The 21218-nt window shown below is 38.8% G+C and overlaps 3 protein-coding genes across 4 annotated transcripts; all 3 read right to left on the bottom strand.

Annotated features, from left to right (window-relative positions):
- Nucleotides 1-47: 47 nt before the first annotated feature.
- On the bottom strand, nucleotides 48-7695 carry cct8 (chaperonin containing TCP1, subunit 8 (theta)). Its single transcript, XM_055017530.1, is given in 15 exon segments — nucleotides 48-333; nucleotides 2001-2120; nucleotides 2821-2985; nucleotides 3115-3186; nucleotides 3578-3693; nucleotides 3802-3889; nucleotides 3979-4045; nucleotides 4465-4643; nucleotides 4991-5128; nucleotides 5209-5270; nucleotides 5381-5561; nucleotides 6497-6644; nucleotides 6740-6821; nucleotides 6952-7042; nucleotides 7621-7695. Coding segments are annotated over 15 exon segments (1641 nt in total). The 5' UTR covers nucleotides 7681-7695; the 3' UTR covers nucleotides 48-261.
- Nucleotides 7696-9838: 2143 nt separating this feature from the next.
- LOC111577752 (uncharacterized) lies at nucleotides 9839-14032 on the bottom strand. The gene is made up of 6 exons (XM_055017442.1): nucleotides 13846-14032; nucleotides 11802-12120; nucleotides 11380-11681; nucleotides 11125-11220; nucleotides 10459-10482; nucleotides 9839-9899 (listed from the first exon to the last, which is right to left on the bottom strand). The coding sequence occupies exons 2-6, from the start codon at nucleotides 12108-12110 to the stop codon at nucleotides 9839-9841; spliced, it is 792 nt and encodes a 263-aa protein (XP_054873417.1). The 5' UTR covers nucleotides 12111-12120; nucleotides 13846-14032.
- A 2916-nt stretch (nucleotides 14033-16948) lies between these two features.
- On the bottom strand, nucleotides 16949-20801 carry LOC111577751 (transmembrane and immunoglobulin domain containing 1). 2 transcript variants are annotated; one of them, XM_055017306.1, is made up of 6 exons: nucleotides 20657-20801; nucleotides 19687-19780; nucleotides 19369-19539; nucleotides 18348-18635; nucleotides 18080-18183; nucleotides 16949-17995 (listed from the first exon to the last, which is right to left on the bottom strand). In XM_055017306.1, the coding sequence occupies exons 2-6, from the start codon at nucleotides 19748-19750 to the stop codon at nucleotides 17981-17983; spliced, it is 642 nt and encodes a 213-aa protein (XP_054873281.1). In that variant the 5' UTR covers nucleotides 19751-19780; nucleotides 20657-20801; the 3' UTR covers nucleotides 16949-17980. The 2 variants fall into 2 exon arrangements, with proteins under 2 accessions (XP_054873281.1, XP_023139944.1); XM_023284176.3 differs by having other exon boundaries at nucleotides 19255-19539; nucleotides 20657-20800.
- Nucleotides 20802-21218: the final 417 nt, after the last annotated feature.

The following is a 21218-nucleotide window of genomic DNA, read 5'->3' as shown; positions in this document are numbered from 1 at the left end:
AATTACACAACATGAAATTGAGTAAAAACAAAACTCAAACCAAGATGTGACAGCGCAAGTGCCTTTTATTTGGGTGTAAGAACATAAAAAGCAAACAGAGGCATCTGTACTTCTTACTTTCACATGTTACTTTAACCAATGTATGGTGACTTTTACAAAATAAACCAAACAGTTGAGCTTTAAATAAACAAGTAGAAAAAGTTGGTGAATCCATGTGGGAGCGTTCGGGGTGAAAGGAGCATCAGCTGGACAGCATCAGACTCAGTCATCCTCGTCAAAGTCCTTCATGCCCTGGGGAGGTTTGGGTCCCCCTGCTGGTTTGGCCATGATGATCTGAGACGAGGGAAAAAAGAAAAGATGAACGGGTCAGTCTAGCTGGGAATTAAATGCACTAAGATCCCTACAGCTGACTGAGGGCTTTGAGGCAGGGTGGAAGGTTATCAACTCTGACACCAACACCCGCGTGTTAGACAGCAGCTAGCACGGAAAAACCTCAAATAAACATTAATTGTCCAAAAGAATGTGTCTGACACTGCAGAAAACAAAGAAATTCTTAAAATGGGACCAATATTTTTATCTTGAACTTAAGCCCTGAAGTCTAAACTGACTGGGCGATATTTTCAAAGTAAATGAAAAGGTTTAAATCCTTTGAGATCTCAATGAAGGCGCTTTATGGCAGCTAAATATTCATAAGCACACATGTCAATATGTATGTGTTAAAAGAATAATTTATGTTGAACAAGCAGCTAACACATTTGAGATAGACTAAACAAAATTAAATTCCCAACACTAAAAACAAGCACTTCAGGCACTGTACATTTCACTCACTCTTCTAATGGATAAAATCAAGACAAAGTTATGGGTTTAAGAACATCTAGTCTAATCTCATTTACATCCCTGTATATCAAATGTTGTTACATGCTGCACAGTTTGAATGACTTGCCTGAGGACGTCCACTGCAAAGGAAAAAGTTCATGAGAGCATGCAGCATGCCGTCACACCATACAGTATCTGTTTTGTGTATGTTTAGAGAGTGGCACACCTGGTATTGTTAAGAACACCCGTGAAGTTGCTGAATCTCATCAGCAATACAACATTTTTCACCCAGTGTTAGTAGTGACGGGCCAAACAACAAACATTTCACAGCTTCGGTGTCCTGTGAGCGGGTGAGTACGTCTGTGCAGACTTTTCACAGAATCACACACGCATTCCAGGACCTACTGAAAGAGGGTGTGTGTGTGCGCCCTCTAATGATGAGTTTCAAAATTATCAGGCTCTTCGTCCCAACCGTCCTTGTCCCAGTGACCTCTCTGCTTGGGAGCCTTGGGTCCCCCTGCAGCCTTAGCCATGATGATCTGGATCATACATATACATATGCACACACACTAAGATTAACTACCTGATGCAATTTGCATGGCTCTCCTCACCCACTGCTTTCAGCAACACTCATTTTATGTAAAATAATACACAGTTTAAAATATGACTAGAACATAAACTACATAACTAAAGAGTTCTGTTGAAAATAACTATAACATGATGAGAAAAAAATGTTTAAGCCTGATTCTATTAAAGAAACACAAATACATAAGAGTCCATTTTCAGACTGTAGATAAAACTCCAAATTATCTGTATATTGCATGTTATATTCTCTACACCACACATACAGGCAGAGTGTGGCATAATGTCTATTTGGCGGTTCAAATTCTTAGAGTTAAAAATCTGATGATAAATTAAAAATCACATGATATTAATTTCAAGTTCCACAACAGGACAAACAGAAAGACTGCTAGTCATCAGTCATTCTTTCGGTCTGCAGGATGACAAAAATATGTCATTGAAAACAAAAAAAAAACTGAGTTATTGCTATAAATAAGTATTGCCTGTGACCAGGGTTGACAACAGCTACATGAAATTCGAAGCTGCATATAAACATTGTCAACTTTGTATTTGATTTTGACTAGATGTAGAATCTGATGTGTCTTGAGTGTTTCTGTACACACCTGATCCACTCTCAGGACTGTGATGGCAGCGTTGGTGGCCAGTTTGATTCCCCAGTATTTGACCATGTACGGCTCCAGAATGCCACCTTCAAGCATGTCCTTCAAAGCAATGCCGTCTCCCTAAACAGATATCGCACATATCAAGGAATAAATTCCTGGAAGAAAGTGGGATTGATTGCATTCAGAGAAACAAGTTAGCTTAAACAACTCTACTTCATGTGCTGATGTGTTTTTCAATGACTGTACAAAACCTGCTACATATCTGAGTGTTTAACGCTACTGTGGTTGCTCAACTTGTGTGCATAAATAATATATTCTATTATAAATATCTATGTAAATAAAAAAATAATCACAGTTTATAAAATCTGAATCCAATGTGGCAAAACACAAGAACGTATTATTCAGTAATGCAACTGTTCAATCATCACAACAGAACCACAGACACCTTCTTTGAAGAGATTCTATATGACTCAAAATCAGTATGTACATAGGTGCTGACTATTTTTGTGGTATAGTTAATAAAGTTAATGTGTGAAATTGTGTATCTTTCTCTGAAGGCAAAAGCTGAATAGCAAAGGCAGCCACGGCTTTACAATGCTAAATTTGGTGATGAGCAAATCAGACTAGATAGAAACAAGCCAGGTTTTACATTTTCAATATTAGTGGATAACCAGTGACTTTGCTCCCTTTCTCTATTAAGCAGATTGAAATTCATGTTGCGTCAACAAACATGGGATTAACATGGCATGGATTTTCTAGACATTGCTAATCTTTGAAATAAAATGGTATGTCCAAGTCACAAAGGCATTCTCATACACACCTCGATGTCAAAGCCCATATTTTTGCTTCCCTTGTGATGCGCAGCATACAGTTTAGAAATGAGCTCGCTCCCCTTCACACCAGAGTTCTCAGCCAGGGCACGTGGCAAAGCCTCGAAGGCTTCAGCAAACTTCTTAATGGCATACTGCTCCAGACCAGGGCAAGACTACAGAGAGAGTGGGGAGAAAAGAGGTTTGTGTTGGTGATGAAGTAAATCCAGAAAGGGGAAAAACCAAGAGAGGAAGCAGTAGTGTGAACTTGTTATGCCTTAATCAATGCATTTAATTCTGCATACCTCTCCGTATGAGGTGATCTGTTTGGCCAGCTCAATCTCAGTGGCTCCAGCTCCAGGTACCAGACGCTTGTCCTGCAGTCAGTTAATGACAAAGACTGTAGCTGTTGTGCAGGTCAAACAGTGAATAAACATAGTACAGAGGCTAGCTTAAACTCTAAAACTCCACAGGCATAAAAAATTGTTTATCAATAATCCACATTTGAGTTGTTTTACAATCATGTATGATGAACAGTGACTTGAGACAGTAAAGATCCAATGTACACCACCAAACAACTCATATTCAGATAATTAGTCCTCAAGAGTAAAATAGGAAATGCAAGACTTAAGTTTAAATGCAACCTATTCCTGTGTAATAAAAGATCTTTTACTAACAGGCATTTTAATTTATTTACATTTTGTACTGATATTTCATACTGATGTTGCAGGGGGAACGGTCCCACTGTGGTTTACTGTAGTGACTTACCCGGACTAGAACCTTGAAGGTGTTGACTCCATCATCTACGGCCCTCTCGATGTCGTCCATCAGGTTGTCAGTGGAGCCTCTGATCACCACCGTTGAGATGGCACCATCTTCTTTCTCTGTTTCAGTTAACACCAAAAGGTATGTTAGGCCTAAACCCCTCAAGGAGCAAAGATATGGTTTAAAATAAAGATTCATAAGACTGAAGCAAAGGCTGATTGATTTACCGTGTTTGAAGACGACCACCTGAGTGTCTCCCACCTCTGTCAGGTAAACACTGTCACAGTGACCCATCTCCTCTGGAGTTGGAGCCGTCTAAGGATGGAGAAAAGCACTAGCTCATATCTTACAATGATCTAGTGTAATATGCTTTAAATACCCGATTTGTACAAAACAAGACTCACCAGTCTGGGAAGTGCAACAGCTCCCACAGTCTTGCATAACCTCCTGAGGTCCCACTTGCTGTTAAGCCTGCAAGAGAAAAAGGAGGACTTTGGCTTTAATAGTATAAAATGATAGAAGAAGCTGCAGAAAACCAGCTTATAATGAGAAGGGACAACTAAGGACCCAAGGCATCACTTTAAATTATAATAAAGTATTCTGCATAATGAAAATACTCTTCTTCAGTTTTTTGTTTTTTTTGACAAATCTTTTACTTGTGGCACCTAAAAATGTCATCTTTTGTGAATAGATGTTCTTAAATAAGTGACATAAATCTGACACAACTGCCATGTTAACTTGGACAACTTCTAGTGACCCAGGCAGGGGGTCTGCATTTGACTAAAACTATCTGCTTTAGGTGGAAGATATTTTGATGACAGGTTTAATTTTGAGTAATAAAAGTCTTCCATTCAACAAGATGTAATCCACTGAACTCTTGTGAGTCTTACCTGACCACCATGAGCTTGTATTTGTTGGCGTAGTGCAGTGCCATGTCGGCCACTTTCCCCCCAGTTACCACCACATTGGCACCAGCCTCCTTGATGGCCTTCACCTGAGCCTCCATCATATCCTCCTCTCCCTTACTGAAGTTCATGAGTTCCTGCGCATTATTTATCAACACCGTTCCCTGTGGAAAAGATAGGACTATTGTTAGCAACAAGATCAGTGCCTTTGAAGGGCTGCCTATATATAGTGACACCACAACTTTTCTAAACTAATGACAAGAGGCCACACTAAGAATGAAGCAGCTAACTGGAGTTCAGCCATCATTAATTGCAACGTTAACACATATGCTTTTCATGGTGTGACATGGCAAATTATTTTCTATAAAAAGAGCCGATGATATGAAAGTGTAAGTTATTCAGCAGCTCAGCTTTCTAGAAAACAAAAAAATCGGTGTGTATGTTAGTTAAATTGGCGTTTTTGTCTGTCAGTTTCTCTACAGCACAACAGAGTGTTTAAAGTATTCGTTACCTTGGTCTCTGTCACCATGCAGTCGAAGGGGCAGGAGAATACTGCAATCTTGGCGTCTTTAACGGATGTGATGTCTCCCTCTGCCTCCTTCTTAAAAACCATGCCATGGAGCATGGAGGATGCTGTCACACCACAACCCTGAAAACAGCGCAGACAACAATTTAGAGGCAACCGACATACACATGGACAAAATATAAGCAGTGGATAACGTTGCTTACCAAAATCTTGCATACTCTGACGTTATCAACATTGAAATTGCCGGACTCGGGGAAGATGGATACTGCAGCACAAACCCCATAAAGAAAAGAAAGTCAGAAAACAAATCTGCTGTCAAGGTAATTAACAGCTGACAGCTGTAGTTGGTCTGGGTAGCGTGGATTGCTGACTCACCACAGGCCTGCGCGATGAGGTTGGCAAGGAAGTCTTCATTGCCATACTGTTTACTCATGACTGCCGTACGGATGAGAGATGTGGCCTCTTTAACATCGTGGAGGTTCTTGGCTGAAGAACATACGCAGTCTGGCAGGATCTCCAGAGCCTTCTTACATGCCTTCTCGTAGCCTTCAATCACCTGCAGAAAACAAGAAAATAGAGGCTAAGAAAATGCTGCAATTCCTTCCTTTAAGGTACAAATACTTGACATTTTAGGCAACTGCTTTATCAATATTAGCTCTACAAAGCATTATTTTGAAAACATCAATTTTAATGACAATAGTTAGCATTAGTGGTTCTTTCTTGGAGTCAAACACTTAGCATCGGTCCACAAAACAATGGTAATAGAAGTACCATAATATGTTACAGTTAAAGAGTAATTTTCAGGGAATAAAAATTCTTAGTAGTCCAAGTTATGTATTGAGCCAGTTTGTTAATGTCAGGAAATTTAAATGACAGGTACGGCTGTGCACAGGTCAGCAATCAGAAATAAATTTAAGGACAGACAAAACATTTTCTTTCAGCTCAGAAATAGGAAAAAATGTACATAGCAACTCCATTAAAACCTGCCCAGTGCTTAAGTCTCTTTATAAGTATGGTGTGGCAGTGGTAGCCAATCCTGCACTGACACACGAGCAAGGTGTTTTCTCTAAAAACAACTTGGTAAAGACGAGCTTCTCTGAAAAACTATTTGTGCAAGAGAGGCATTATTAAGGTGTAATGTATGGGGGCGAAGTGGGAAATTCAACATGAACACCATTCTTCTCCTCCACTAGTCTTCAGGAACTCCTACAAAGCATTTAACCCTTTGATGCGGAACATGGGTCAAAAGTGACCCAAATCCAATGGAAAATGGGTATCTCCTGACCCACACTACGCCTCAAAGGGTTAATGACAACATCAGAGACAAACCTTTTAAATCTGCGTAATGGAATATGTCTACATACTGATGCAAACATATTTCTATGAACTGATACATCAGTGCTTCCCTTCCCTTATGATTACAAATTTTCATGCCATCACACTGTTTATACAGCACAGACACGGTGATGTCCACCAGGTGCAGTTATTTACCTCTGACACAGACAAGCCCATCCTGAGCAGCTCTTCAGCCAGCTCCAGCAGAGCTCCAGCAAAAACCAGGACAAAGTTGGTACCGTCTCCGACCTCCTGCTCTTGCATATGGGATGCCATCACAATCATTTTTGCTGCTGGATGTTTGCACCTATTAAACACATAACATTCAAGAAAACTTATTGCTTTCACATTTCTTAAGCATTCAATGAAATTGAGGGAGCTGCATTAAGACGTTTCCTCACCTCAAGCTCTCTGAGGATTGTCGCAGCGTCATTGGTGACAAACAGTTTCTTCAAGTGATTGATGACCATTTTGTTCATTCCTGAAAGGCAACAGTGGCACTGTTTAATGACTGCCGTTTTGTTGGCTCTCTAGTTTAAGTTTACACTGATCTAAGCATGAATGACACTGACAGACTTTTGTATATGTTACTGCTGGAGGAGTGTGCGTACCGTTTGGCCCATAGGCAGTGCGTGTGGTCTGTGAGAGCTCCTTTCATGCTCTGATGTTACGAAAGACTGCTTCTTCAAGCCCCGAATAGTGCTGTGTCAGAAAACAATAATCAGCTGCTGCGACTTTGCAAGAGATATGTATTAGATTTTTACGAGTGACCCACGTCAGACTTATTGTTACTATTCTACCTAACTACTAATGTAAGCAAATCACATGAGAACATTTTTCTAGTCTTAGATGACTGGAATAGATGAAAACGATTTTCAAAGGCAGGGACAACATAGTCATGAATACAGATGAGCTGTTCATATAAGATAACCCAAAACAGGAAGAATCAGCATCAGCCAGGCACATCTGAGCACTGACAGTCAGCTAAAAGCTAACTGGGTGTGACTGCAGCAATGACAGAGAGTTATCACTGCAGGTAAAACACTGCGCGCACATACAGCATAGTGTAGTGGTTTAGGAATCATTCAAAGCCGTAAAAACTCGGCTTTGTCCATCAAAGCAGCACCCAGGTCCTGCAGCTCTGAGCGGCCTGGCTGTTTCTAGAACTCTCCCACATGACTGCGAATGAACGTGCTAGCTCAGCGGCTAACTTTAGCCTAGTTCACAACGGCTCCCTAAGAGCGAAACATACGACCCCCAACACGGTGATTTATCCTCACCTTGGCGCCGTCCTTTAACATTTGGGCAAAGCCCGGAGCTTTGGGGACGTGGAGGGCCATTTTCCGATGTTTAGAAGCCCCGGTATCCTGGAAAGAGGTAGCCGCGGCGTGGTTCAGCTCTGGGTACAAAGCCGGAGAGGCAGAGGAGGAGCGACTTCAGCGAGGCGTGAGCTCATGACGGCAACCAGACAAGGGACAAACCGAGCGAATCTCCCTTTTCCCTGCTGTAACCAGGGACACACCACATGAGGGCGCTCTTGCCTTTATGGACAAAATACAGCAGTCAAGGGGGGAAAAAATAAAAATGCAGTAAGGCAAAGTTACGACACTAAAAACCCCCAATATGGCTTCTTCTAAGAGAATTATTATAATAATTATCACGTTAGAATATCATTATTGATGTGTAAGTACATAGCAAACGGCATGTACATTTTTTAGCCAGTCATTATTATAATTGCACACTGTTAGTCTGTAATATTGCATTGTATCTAAAGAACAATCCATGTGTTAGGAAAATATATGTACATAAAATAATGATTATAGCTGTCAAATACACGTAGCGTACCACGGGGTCAAATGTAAATATACACCCAGCAAATGTACTTGAACTTGTGGATATATGTGATAATATTGAAATTATGATGAAGTAGCATATTGTGTTCATATATATCTTTAATGATAACTCATACATAGATATGGACATTGTTAAGCAAAAGACATGTATACACTGACATACAACCATAATGTGAAAACGTAAAGACAAAACTAGAAGTAAAGCCCATATAAAATCACCCCGTCGCATTATTTCACCAAATATTTTTGTCATTTCAGTTTGTATGATGTGAAATACTGCACTGCTTTAAATGTAAATTGTCCCACTTGGTTAATTTAAAAGTATTTAATTGTTGTCAAATTCCCCTCAAATTTTGAGTTATATTCCAAAAACATGTTGAATTTTTCCCAAATGTATGCTATTAACTTAATGACAATAGTTTCACCCAGAATGTAGACAAGAGGGACCAAGAAGTTTGAGTTGTTTCACCCGTTTCACTGCGTGTGCTGAACCAGTGATTGTATCCAACAACTCCAGTATCTAGTACTATTATTAGTATGCATTACTTCATGTTACAACCAAAACAAATTGTGCATGCGAACAGACAGGAAACAGACATAAAAAAAGGAAAGACTTTGGGTTGTTGAAGCTTACATGTTTTATTGCGTAGATTTTTTATTTTTCATTTCAACAGTTTCTCCCTTTTTTCTCATTAATGCAGAAAAAGAAGGTACCAATATATTGAAAATGCAGCAAAGAGAAGCGTTTCGCTTCATTTGAGGCTGTTTAGCTTGACAGTCACTACACTAACAACTTACTGGATATTACTTAATAACATCATCGATGTCATCTGGTAATGAGCCATTAAATCTGCCCCTCATCACATTATCAGATGATTTATGTGTACAATATTGGTATATGAATCATCCACAGGGCTGTTATAAGTGCCGACCTCATGCCTCAAGGAAAGTTCCCATTCAAATACTGCCTAAGTTATCGTATATAAAATGAAGTCCCCTTTCATAGAAATACACTTACACATCTTGGTATAATCAAATGACATTTAAAAACCGTACAACAAATGTTAGTAACTATCATTGCATACATTTAAAGTAGAGGAAAATGCATCTCCCTTCAGTCAGTAAATTTAGTGTTAGTCCCTGCAGATTTTGGTCTTGTGCAGCATCTCTTTAAAGTATTTTTCAGAATGTAGGCAGAGAGTGACAGCACAAACTAAAATATTAGTATTTTAAAAATGTAACTAAGACATTTGATTGTGGCAACTAAGACAGACACGTACTACCACAGTATAGAAATCCCTTTGGTAGCTACCAATGAGGACATTTTACCCACAACTAGCTAACCTGAGATGAGTAAACACACAAGATTCACACAGGTGCAGCTAATCGGGGCACCACACAGATAAAAAAAAGGAAGACAAGCTGCCACGTAACAGTCTCCCCATGACACACTACATGTATATGTAACAGTGACACCACAATAATAATAAATGTGACACATGGCTACAAAAGGTCCTGTATTTTACGTACAACACATGCATGCAATTCAGTTGGGTTTGCGAATAGTGTTCACGCGTGTGGGGCCCAACCTCCCCAGCGTGTTTGAGAGGTTTGTGGCTCGACGATGAGGTTTGAGCGACTGAGTTTACCACTGGGGTCCAACTTTCTCATCATCGCCCCTCCAGAACGTTCCCTTGTACCTGGGTCTGTGAAAGAGAACAATGGTTACTCAGCAAAAAAACAAACGTAGTGATAATAACTAATCAAATTCTTTCATCAACTCAGTTTTTAATACCAACAAACTAGACAGAATTGCTAATCAAGTACACTTCCCCTTTAGATTCATACAGATTTCTATAATTATTCAAAATGCCAAGAATTAAAGAAACCCATCAGGTGATAATGCAACATTTACATCCATGACTTTCCGAATTTGGAGACCAAAGTGGTAAGTAGTACAAACAGAAAGTAAATAAGAACCGATGAAGAGACAAAGATTGGGTCAGAATGAAAAACACAGGTTGTAAAGTTAGAAAAAAAATTAGTCTGACAAGAGAAGAATTTCATTTGCTTGGGCAATGTGAAATAAAAGAAAGGATTTTCAGTGCAACGTAACAGACCTTCACAAGTTCTCATATGCAAAGCGCACCATGCACGGACATTGGGTCAGCTCTAACATGCGTTCAAGAGCATATGTTTCCATAACTTATCAGGTTTTAGTAGGATTTGTTTTGAGATGCAAATTTACCTTCTGCCCCTACTCACATAATTAGGGAATAGTTGAACTGCCTGTCTGTAGTTGGGAAAACAAACGTTTAACTTCCCAGAGAAGATATTTTCATACAGTGAGGAAAGCAGTTGGCTGCTTGCAATGTGCACAGATAACAGACAAGGTCACTGTTGATGTGCGTTCCTGCTTTTCACAGTCTACCTAATTCATCATGGATTGGACTCTGCCTGAACAGTTTGAATGTCAACATAGGAAATGACGCAAAACATACAAAACACATTTTTGTCATTTCATCTGGCTCCAATTCCCACACCCATATCCCCCCACCCACTCCCTCCTTATCCGAATACCAGAAACACAGACCCGGTTTCAAACTGAGGCGGGAAGAATGTCAAGGGGGAGGGGAAGGAAATCTGGGGACCCACAAGCTGCACCACAGGCTGGGATTCTTTAGGTGGGAGGGTGAGGTGGGTGTGGAGGTCAGTCACGCGCTTCCTCTATGCAGAGGCACATATACTGGACTCTTCTATGTATGTAAAATACACAAGCATACAAGGAAATGTACTGATGGCTTCCTCAGTTACACAAAATACTCTCATTCACCTACAGTGCACTTTCATTCGTGCATATAAGAAAACCTCCAACGGTTCTTAATCAGCTTTACCAATCAAAACAATTCACTGAAAACAGAAATTTTTTACCTGTCATCTCTGTGGATGATGTCATCAAAGGCCTTTGACAGATGTTTGAGCCTCCTGAGCCCACTGGAAACTGATTCTAGATCTTGATCAAATTTTCTATTACAACAGAGAAAACAAACAGCCAGGGCTGAAAACCTCAGAAATGAAAGTAGCCAACAGAATAAAACGTGGAAAACATTAGGACCAACTAACAAGGCCTCAGACACAGAAACTGTACAATGTGCAAAGAAAACTGTAGCTGGTTATGGAACTCACAGCCTCTGGTTCTGTGTGTTGGGGGAAGCAAAAGGACTTCGTAATGCAGCCATGCGGACCAGTTGTCTCCTGCCTCGTCCTGTTTTCACACCCCGTACGGACGCCTCAGGAGTCCTTCGACCTCTAGAGCCTGGAGTACGCCCGGGTGTGGCTGCTGCTCTAGGGGTGCGTCTGGGTGTAGCACCTCGTCTAGGTGTACGCCTCGGTGTGCAAGAAGTAGAAGTACCAGCATTTTCTCCATCATGACCTGGTGTTGCTACCAAATACTCCTCACGTGAAAACTCTCTGGTCCTCTGGAACCTCTGTGTGAAGGAGAAAATCACACAAAGGAGGAGGAGGGAGCTGAGGATGATAAGAGAACACTCGAGGGATGGTAGCTCAGTGTCTGCAACCTCCAGATCCAAGCATAGTAAATAATTTACCTGATACACTCCGTTGATGGAATTCCGAGCACTACGACTAAGTTTGCTGATGGTGCTTGGTTTTGGTTCTTCCTTCAGGGTTTCCCAAGTTGGGTTCTCTGGGAGGGAGTTGGCCTGGACCGAGCGCAGTGGGAGCCTCTTGCGCAAAGACATTCGCAGAGAGTTCAGTGAAGATGAGGAGCGAAGTTTGCGGAAACGGTCGGGGGCTTCTGGGGAGCTTTCTGCCCCGTCAGACTCATCCAGGACTGTGTGTGCTCGCCAGACTCCAACCACAGCTTTACCCACTCCATCCATCACTGAAGACGCCATACTGACTGAGCTGAAGAAATATAATAAAACATTTTTATTTTATTTATTTATTCATTTATTTGATCAGGGACCATGCAGCTATCATAGAACACATAGAACTGATGCATGACATATACAGTGTGTAGCATTGAGCTAATTTTCAACTCCTGTCCCTGGTTGGGCTTTTAAGTAAAAGTAGTCAAAGGATCAACAACACAAATAAAAACGGCACAGACAACATTAAAAACCTATAACCCCCACCCACCCACAATGACACAATCCACAGTCAGTCGGACCTTTTAGATGTCATAGGTGGGTACATTCTTGTTTTTCTTTCAGCCAATACTTAACTTTTGCTGTAAAAGTTTTTAAATCTGCTATCTTATTAATTTCGTTTGGTAATGTGTTCCAGGTGTGACAGCCTTGATTGAAAAGGCTCTGTCCAAATGTAGTTCTGTGGTAAGCTATTTTGCAATTGTTGTTCAATCATCAAACTACACATTAAAAAGAAAAATCCAAAATTTAAAGCACACAAGAAAAGATAAGATAGATGAAGCATTTTACACAGGTTTGAAGAAATAAAATTGGTACAGAAAAAATGCATTGACTCTGAATTAACTTAATATGCAATAATCACAATAATCTCAGCCATGTAGCAAGAACAGTTATTTTTATTTGATATTACTGCATTATTCTGTTTTAAATCATTTCAACTTGAATACATTTTTGAACTCGCAGTGTTGGAATATAATTGTAAAACCTTTTAGGCCATTTGAATTATGGGTTTACAAATTCTTAATAGGCATGTAGACATAAATGTAACTGTAATGATGGCAAATGATCAGAAGCTTGTGAGAAACGAAGGAAATGTGAGGACTGTCCATGTGTACACCATCCAAGACAGATTTAATAAATTTTTTTGGAAGTCCTATCGCATTATTTCACCTGACCATAAGACTGTGCAAGGCCACAATGTTCAGGAATACAAGATTATACAAGGTTTTAATTTAAATAAGGCATGGAGCTCCTGAACACGCAGGAAGAATCAGGCAATTACAATATACGTTGGTGGACCTCCCTAAGTGTGTTACAATAATTCAGTATTAGATTGAGTGTTGTAGTCATAAATATTTCACCACAACAGTTAGACAAAGGAAACCAAGTAACACGAACAGTCCCAGGTATCAAGACAAAGAGAATCAAATCTAACACATCACAATCTTGAGCATATTTATCTGTGCCTATTTGTTATTTTAAAGAATTACCTCTCAGTAGTCTGTTACTGACAAAAAAATGGGAACAATGTTAATGACCAAAGGACGGGAAATGATGGTGAAAATGACCCGTAACAACCCTCAAATAAAGCAGCAATAATCGTGTTAGTGAAGGCTCCCCTGCTATTGTTTGATGAAGACAATGTAGCAGTGGAGGCTGCCCTGCCCTGCTCTGTGAAACTAACCCTGGGATGACTCCATCCAAAACACCGGCAGCGGAGGGAATAACAGCGACTTTACGCTAAACGTTTGTGCACCGAATTCAAATAAAGTTAAATATTTCATGTTTTTGAAAAGTAAAACTTAGTCAAGTAGCAGCGTAACTAGTAACACGTTTTTGATTCTCACACAACAAAAGAAGGCTGTGTACGCGAACGCACCATTAGCTCGATAAATTCACATGAAAAGATGTTTGCATTAAATATCTTAGCACAGACAAAAGAAGACTGACTGTCATACTATCTGCTGTATCGACAACTTACCTGAAATTATCAGTTGTGAGAAAGTCCGTCCTCTTCGCTGCGGCTGCAGTTCTTCGCGTTTCTTTCTTTCTGTTTGAATTTGGCGGTGGACCGCAGAATGCTCGCAAACAGACGTCACCACGCCCTTTACGTACAGCTAGTGACGTAGCACGTTGCGTCCAACGTAAAGGTCCTTTCAGCCTCAGACGCTGCAACGTGCTTCGAAGATTAAAATGTGACACTGAAAAAATACATGTGAATTAAATTTAGGTGATTCGTTTAAAAAATAAATTTAGTGTTATTAGTTTTTTAAATAGACGTATGCTTTAAATCGCTCACTTTTGATAAAAGGCCTACAGGTGTGTTTTTTTTGGATTGATGTTAATCATGCCTAAGATTAAAAAAGATGCATCAGATTTTATTTCAAAGTTTCTTATATTCAACGTTTTGTATTCATAAATGTAAAAGATATGATGAATCCTTGCGATAACTTTAATCTATAGTGCTCTTAGTTTAATGTATCTTAGACTCTTGCTTTTTTCTTGTTTATGTTTAATGTTCTTGTCGGAGTTTGTGTTATATTATGAAAGGAAATTTTTTAAAAATTTGTACGAGGGCTTCAATGTTACAGTTATTCTGTATGTAAAATGAATAGCTGATGATACGTTTCTACTGTACTATCCCCGACATTGTAAATACTTCAGAAATTCATCTTTGCAGGTACATTGCATAAGTATTGCTTCTCACCTGCAATTTTAAACAATAAATATCACTATTATAAAACTTTGCACATATTGCACATGTGGTTTAATTCTGATTACATCCTGCTTTGTATGTATAGTTCTTGTCTATTTCAGTGGTGCTCTGTTTGGCACTACCAATTTATGTTTCTGTACATACACTATTTGTTTTAGAAGTTTTCCTTGTTTTTCTATGTATTTATGTCTGGTTTGTTATTTGTATATAATGTGAGAAGTTAAGTGAGATGTCATTATATATTGTATAATGACAATAAAAACTGATTCAGGAAATGTTATTCCTCATTTTATGTAAGTGTAGAGTTCTTTTAACCACAGTTTATGTAATCCAATGTAATAAAGCTTATCTTTGTGAGATTTATAATGTTCAGTTTTTACTGACTTGGCGTGAGATAGGCGTTGATACAACCAACATGTCAGTCAGTGGTTTTGTTGTAATGTTCTATTGTAGATTGAGGGGTGTTTCCGATATTTTACCCATTCTATTTACACAAATGGGGAAGAAAGAATAAAAACAAATGTTACACATCTCAGGTTAGCACAGTTCAATACACCAGACCTTTTATGTCATCCAAGTGATATTTAAATTTTCTGTTTCCTATTCTATAATCATATTTTTTTGTGGTTGTAATTGTGATATAATTTTACTGTGAATTAGAATTTGAAGTTTCCTGTTTTATTCAATCTATGACCCCAACAGGAAAAATACCGGTACAACTACTGCTCGTTCATCATTTCAAATACATGGCAGGGCTTTGGATGTTTTTTGTTTTTTTTAAACATTGACATTTCATTCTATTTCTTTATTTGCACATTTACACATACATGTCATTGTCATGGCTAGGAAGGGTTTGAAAGTAAGGCAACCAGCAGATGTCACTTCAGACCTGCATGTGAAACGCATTCACGCACTGGTGTTCTGAGATTTTGTTCATGTCCATCTATTGTGTTTTAGTTGATGGTGATCTGCTAGTGACAATAACAAGATTTCTTTTTCATTTTAATTTAATGTTAAATCACTTTGTTCTTCCATGTTCTTATAAAATAAATTTCTCATGAACTTGTGTTGTGCAAATGCAATTTCAGACGTTTCAGTTATACTGAATGTGCTGCTAGAAAGTAGATGCCACATCTTTGACCCGCTAAAAGGGATCCCAGCATGATATCACAGTTACGTGGCACGAGGCAAAGAACAGTGCATTGTTCAGGGCCATTAAAGAAGGTACAGGAGGAAAGGTTCTGGGTGTTTGCACAGTCATCATGGCGCAATTAAAACAACAATTTATCTTCTTCTTTTCTCTAAATGCAGACTAGATACAATAATTTTGCTTTTTTGTATATGTTGGATTTAGTGACAAACCAACATTACAAGTAAACCAGAGCTTTTGAACAACAATCAAATTCTTATTTTATTGAGAGGGATTTGTCTTTTCAGTGCTGGGTATCAGTATTCTTTTGAAGGTAATATTTATATCTGAAACTATCTGAATAGTAATTCTTATTAATATTTAGCCAAGCAAAAAGGAAAATTCTTAAAGATTTTAAAAATGCAGACACAACCAAGCATCATCAGCCTCAGTTAAGACATTAACCTTGTTTTCATATTGTATATTTGACCAGTCATTGCAGCGGATGTCACAAATTCTTGTAATTTTTGTTGCACTGTTTTATGTGAATCTGTTAAATATCTATTTAATGGTAAGGTAACGTAACGACTTAGGCCTTGAGCTTGACCTTGGCAACCTTGTAATCCATGTCCTTTTGTCTCATTAAAAGTAAATGTATAACATGATTTTAACAAGCCTTGGTTTTCCTGATGAGTCAGGAGCTAAAGTTCAGAGTGAATGTCTAAAATGGAGACCAAGATTTTGATTGAGAGGCAGTTCAACTCGATGACCAATTGTTTAATAGATGTCTCTGAACACTACAGATATTTTTACACTGGGAAGTCTAAAAGCATCAACTTAAGCATTTTAACAGTTCTATTTTGTCTTTCTTTTTTCATTGATTTTTAGTTAAGTCTTTTAGTTTACAGCTCATGTTTTAAACAGCAAGCGTGACAAGTATTCTGTCCCACAAAATGTAACTTGTCTAGTCATATGTTGATGAATTAACCACTGCAGACTGACAAAGTGGAAGAATACAGGTATTTCATTCATTGATCAAACACTAGCAATTAGAAAACGGTAGTGTCAAATATTTTATCTGTCTATATCTAGTAGTCTGTCAATGTACAATACATTATAATTGTATAAACATGATGTTGTATCTTTAAATCATAGAGTCATGAATCATTTTCCAAATATACACTTGTAGCTTTGATTTTTTTCACATTCCCAGAAAAAGAGGTCTTTGCCAGGTCAGTGTACTTTTCAGTTTGGTTTATTTTATTGCAAAGATATTAACAAGAAAAGAGGAAATGGAGCATTAAAACTCACTTCATCATCAAGGTCAAAGTGCATCACATAATAAAAAGTAACAAGCTAAATGTCATACTGCAGACTCAGGAGATCCTCTTGTCATAATCATAGGTTAAATAAATAGCATATTGTGTACATAGCCAGTAGCATAAAACATCTGATCAGATTTTGAAGGATATTTTGGGAAAAATCTGCTTTTTTTTTGCTTTGCAGCAGAGAGTTACATCAGAAGAGTGACCATATGTTTGCACAGTAAATATGAAGCCACCGCCACTGGGTAGTTAGCTTAGCATAGCACAAAGACTGATAACAGCTAGCATAGATCTGCTGAAAGCTAATCAGCCAACACATTTAAAACTTATTAACATATTTTGCATTTAGAAGTCAAGTCTATACCACTGATTATTTTGTCTCTATGTAAAGTTCAGCTAGGAAACCTTGGGTCCTGCATTCATGTGGATGTTGCTTTAACACGTATTCCCCACCTAAACGTTGCTTCAGACCAAGAGTAGGACACACTGCAAAAACTGCTCAGAAAAGACTCGAGGAAGACAACAAAGAACCAATCTGACCAAGCATTCGCAGGATGCACCTGAGCAAGCCTGAACAGGCCTCATCCCACAAACTACAGAACCCAGAAGTTACAACGTCCAGGAGCCAGACAGCAGGAGAGAGACCTAAGCAATACTGGGCAGGTGGTTTTTATGTTGAGGCTTGCATTTTACTCTTTGGGCAGAGCCCAGCTAGCTATTTACATTCAAATCCAGCCTTTGTGCTGAAGACAGCTGGTTGTAGCTTCATATTTAACAGACAGATATGAGAATAAGATCAGTCTTCAAACTCTCAGCAAGAAAGCCCATAAATGCATTTTCCAAAATGTCAAAGCGTTCCTTTAAAAAATGTCAAATACAACGTAAAATTAAAAACTCTGTTACATAAATCGGTAGTCCTGCACACAAAAAAGGAGTGTTGGTGTCTTTATTTCTTGAAGCACTGTTGAAAGAGAATTAAAGCATTAGGAGGTCCTGATTGCAATGATTCAGTCTTTGTGCTCTATGTGCATCGTTTGTGTGTTACCTTTGCGATTTTCCTCCACCGTGAAACAATTGCAAGAATTGCAGTGAGGATCACCACCACAATTGCTGCAATCATGGGCATCAGTGGGAACTTCATGGTCTTATCTTCAAATGAGGAGAAAGAGGATTAAACTCCTTTAATGACATCACTAACTGAGGCATTGTTTCAAGTGCTGATGACACATAAGCAATGAAATACCCATTAAAACTATTCAACAATCAGAATTTGGTTTCAGTAATACTGAAGAGCGTTGATCGAGTGAACAGACCTGCCGCTGTGACGTAGAAAGTCTTGCTGTATGCTCCATATTTGGGAGAATTTGCTGTGCACTGATATGTGCCTTCATGCAAGCTCCTCTCCACTTTGCTGGCTATCAGCTGGCTTATAGAGCCGTCCGTGGTCACAACGAAGTCGCCTGCTAATAGATCCACCATGCTTCCATTTAGTGCCCACACCACAGATGAGACCGGTGGATTGGCCCAGATGTCACAGCTCAGGACGAGCTTTGACTCCTCTTCTACTGTAACCTCCTCTGACCCAGACAACTCTGGGGGATCTAAAGGGAAAATATTATAGCCGCTGAGTTGTCTTTGCAGATAAATACACGTTTCACCTAAAGAAGAAATTTGAGTGCAGCTGTGTCTCCGTTTGCATGTTTAAGTCTGGTTCAGACTGAAAATATCACAGCAACTATGAACAGTAGATAGCAAATTTGCACAGGCATTCATAGTCCCCAGAAGATGATGTTGCCTATTTGTTTTCAGTTTGTTAGTATGTTAACACCTTTTAAAAACCACTGGGAACAAAGTACAGCTGAGGCTGATGAAAATGACATTAGTTTTAGAGGTATTTGGTCATAAACCAGTGTTGTCTAGGAAGTGATACTCCAAGAGGAAAAGATATGATGCAACAAAATCTACCCTATAATCCAATTATCAAGATATTTTATTGAAAAAACACACGTCAGCCTCCTGATCACACTAATTGTCAGATTAGCGGATCACCGGTGTGACATCTTCTGGGTACTATGAATATATTTCATAGCAGTACATCCAGTAGTATTTCAGTGTGAACAACAGTAGTATGCTGACAGGTCACTAAATCTATATAAATTAGAAGCTACCAGTATTATTATTAACAAAATGCATCGTTTCAACATTTTTAAAGGGACTCACATGTGACTCTTAGGGTGACAGAGGCCTTAACTGTGGCATTGTTTTTCAGTTGACAAGTAAAAGTGGCCTCATTGTCGTCATAGATGACAGGTGAAACACACACACTGCTTGCACCTTTCTTGTTCTCTTCGTTCAGTTTGACCGTCAAACCATTTCTGAGCCACACCAGCTCTTCATCGTCCAGAGTGTCTCCACCAACGGTACATTTCAGTGACACAGTGTTGTTCAACTCCGCCTGTATAAGACCCTCACCGTCGACTACTGGGTCAGATTCGATATTGACACCTTAGGAAAAGAAATAGAAACAGTTGAGTGAATCGGTGAAAACTCAGACTGCACAAGGTGGGGAGATAACCAGTGTGATATCTTTTGGAATGATTTAACTTAAAGAGGAAATTAAGCTACATTCATAGTGAGCAGATTTTCACTTACATGCTGTGTGAGTCGCACAGTACAGGAGCAAATGTAAGAGTGAGGCTCTGAAAATCAACTTCATTGTGCTCTTTTTTTGTTTTTTTGAAAGAACCTGAAAGTAAAGGAAAGGTCATCGAAATGAGCACATACACAGAGTTTATTCAAAGTCCTCATTTAGTTTAAATTCACCAAAATATCAATACCTTTCAACAGAGAAAAATATCCCACTGTGGCGCAGTGACAGATGGCAGACTTTCATGACTTTTTTCCACCTAACTTCCTTAATCTTTTATTTACTCCCAGCAAAGTCCCCCAAACAGCAAAAGGATCTTTTTTACAGATTAGTGTTTTTACCCTCAGTGCAAATTTCAGCCAAATATGATCAGACTGCACACCAGAACAGAATAAAATATTGATGAGGCTTGTTAAAGAATACACAACCAGAGGTAAAATACACAGAACATCCTGTTCCTATTGAATATTCCATGTGTATGGCCAACGTGTCAAGATGTCATCTGGTTTGTTCCTATGCATCATTTAACAGAACTGTGCTGGCAGGTAGGTTTTTGGTAGCGCAGATTTGAGATTATTAACAGACGTGCAAATGTTTCACTCGGGTGTTTTTGGTACACATTTACTCAAAGTGGTTGAAAGTAAAAATACTGTGTTCAAGAAATGAAAACAACTTGTTGAGATAATATTTTCTCTCTAGTGTCTGTGTCTTACTAGATTCTTAAAGATAAGTTCAGAAAAATCTGTTATATATAAAATCCCCCCGTTGGATAAAAATGATATGTAAAGTAAAAAATAAGGGCAATAGTTCCTTTGCAGATGCTATATCATCAACAGACCACCAGCACTCTCTGGATTCATTCCTGTGAAACAAAACTATACATATAAATTACACTCTAAATGTACTTACAAGCTTTATGGTCGATCATACAGTTGAGCAGTCATACAGATTTACATTTTGAAATGAAGACCTTACCTGTCAACTATGGTTTCTTCTTATATGTAGTCTGCGTTTTCCTTCCGGTGTTCCTGGTGTGTATGAGGATGAGAAGGGCTGTGTGAGTCTTCAGTAGCTCTTATATGCTTCACAGGACACTTTCATAATGCCTCTCTTGGGTTTAAATGGCTTTCATCATAATTTTATTTACCTGTTCCAGTCAACAACCTTTCACTCCTCCCACTCCTGGCATTTTCTCCATTCTTTTATTGTTGCACACTTGTATTGTGCAAACACAAGGAAACTTTTTATGGGTTGTAGTCATTACGATGGTACTAAAACATCTTGGGCGTGTATGTTGAGACTAAAATACACATTTTACAAGGTTCTTGTCATATTTGTTTTTAGTTTATATGTTCCTGTAAAACACTTTTAATGGAGCTGTGAAAGTACATAATTCAATTCAATTCAATTCAATTCAATTCAATTCAATTCAATTCAATTCAATTCAATTCAATTCAATTCAATTCAATTCAATTCAATTCAGTTCAATTCAGTTCAATTCAATTCAATTCAATTCAATTCAATTCAATTCAATTCA

This window comes from Amphiprion ocellaris, chromosome 14 (assembly GCF_022539595.1).
Source record: "Amphiprion ocellaris isolate individual 3 ecotype Okinawa chromosome 14, ASM2253959v1, whole genome shotgun sequence".
Taxonomy (NCBI): domain Eukaryota; kingdom Metazoa; phylum Chordata; class Actinopteri; family Pomacentridae; genus Amphiprion; species Amphiprion ocellaris.
Note: the sequence above shows the minus strand (reverse complement) of the source record. Positions and strands in the feature narration are given on the sequence as shown.

Bases quoted from the DNA above. Each gene is read 5' to 3' on its own strand.
- LOC111577752 (XM_055017442.1), bottom strand. From the start codon at position 12,110: ATGGCGTCTTCAGTGATGGATGGAGTGGGTAAAGCTGTGGTTGGAGTC. The intron at 11,221-11,379 runs GTGAGTTCCATA...CTGTTGTAATAG, and splicing joins AACACACAGAACCAGAGGCT to AAAATTTGATCAAGATCTAG. The intron at 10,483-11,124 runs GTAAAAAATTTC...AACTACAGACAG, and splicing joins ATCATCCACAGAGATGACAG to GCAGTTCAACTATTCCCTAA.
- LOC111577751 (XM_023284176.3), bottom strand. From the start codon at position 19,750: ATGAAGTTGATTTTCAGAGCCTCACTCTTACATTTGCTCCTGTACTGT. The intron at 19,540-19,686 runs GTAAGTGAAAAT...TCTTTTCCTAAG, and splicing joins CTGTGCGACTCACACAGCAT to GTGTCAATATCGAATCTGAC. The intron at 18,636-19,254 runs GTGAGTCCCTTT...TTTTCCCTTTAG, and splicing joins TGTCACCCTAAGAGTCACAT to ATCCCCCAGAGTTGTCTGGG.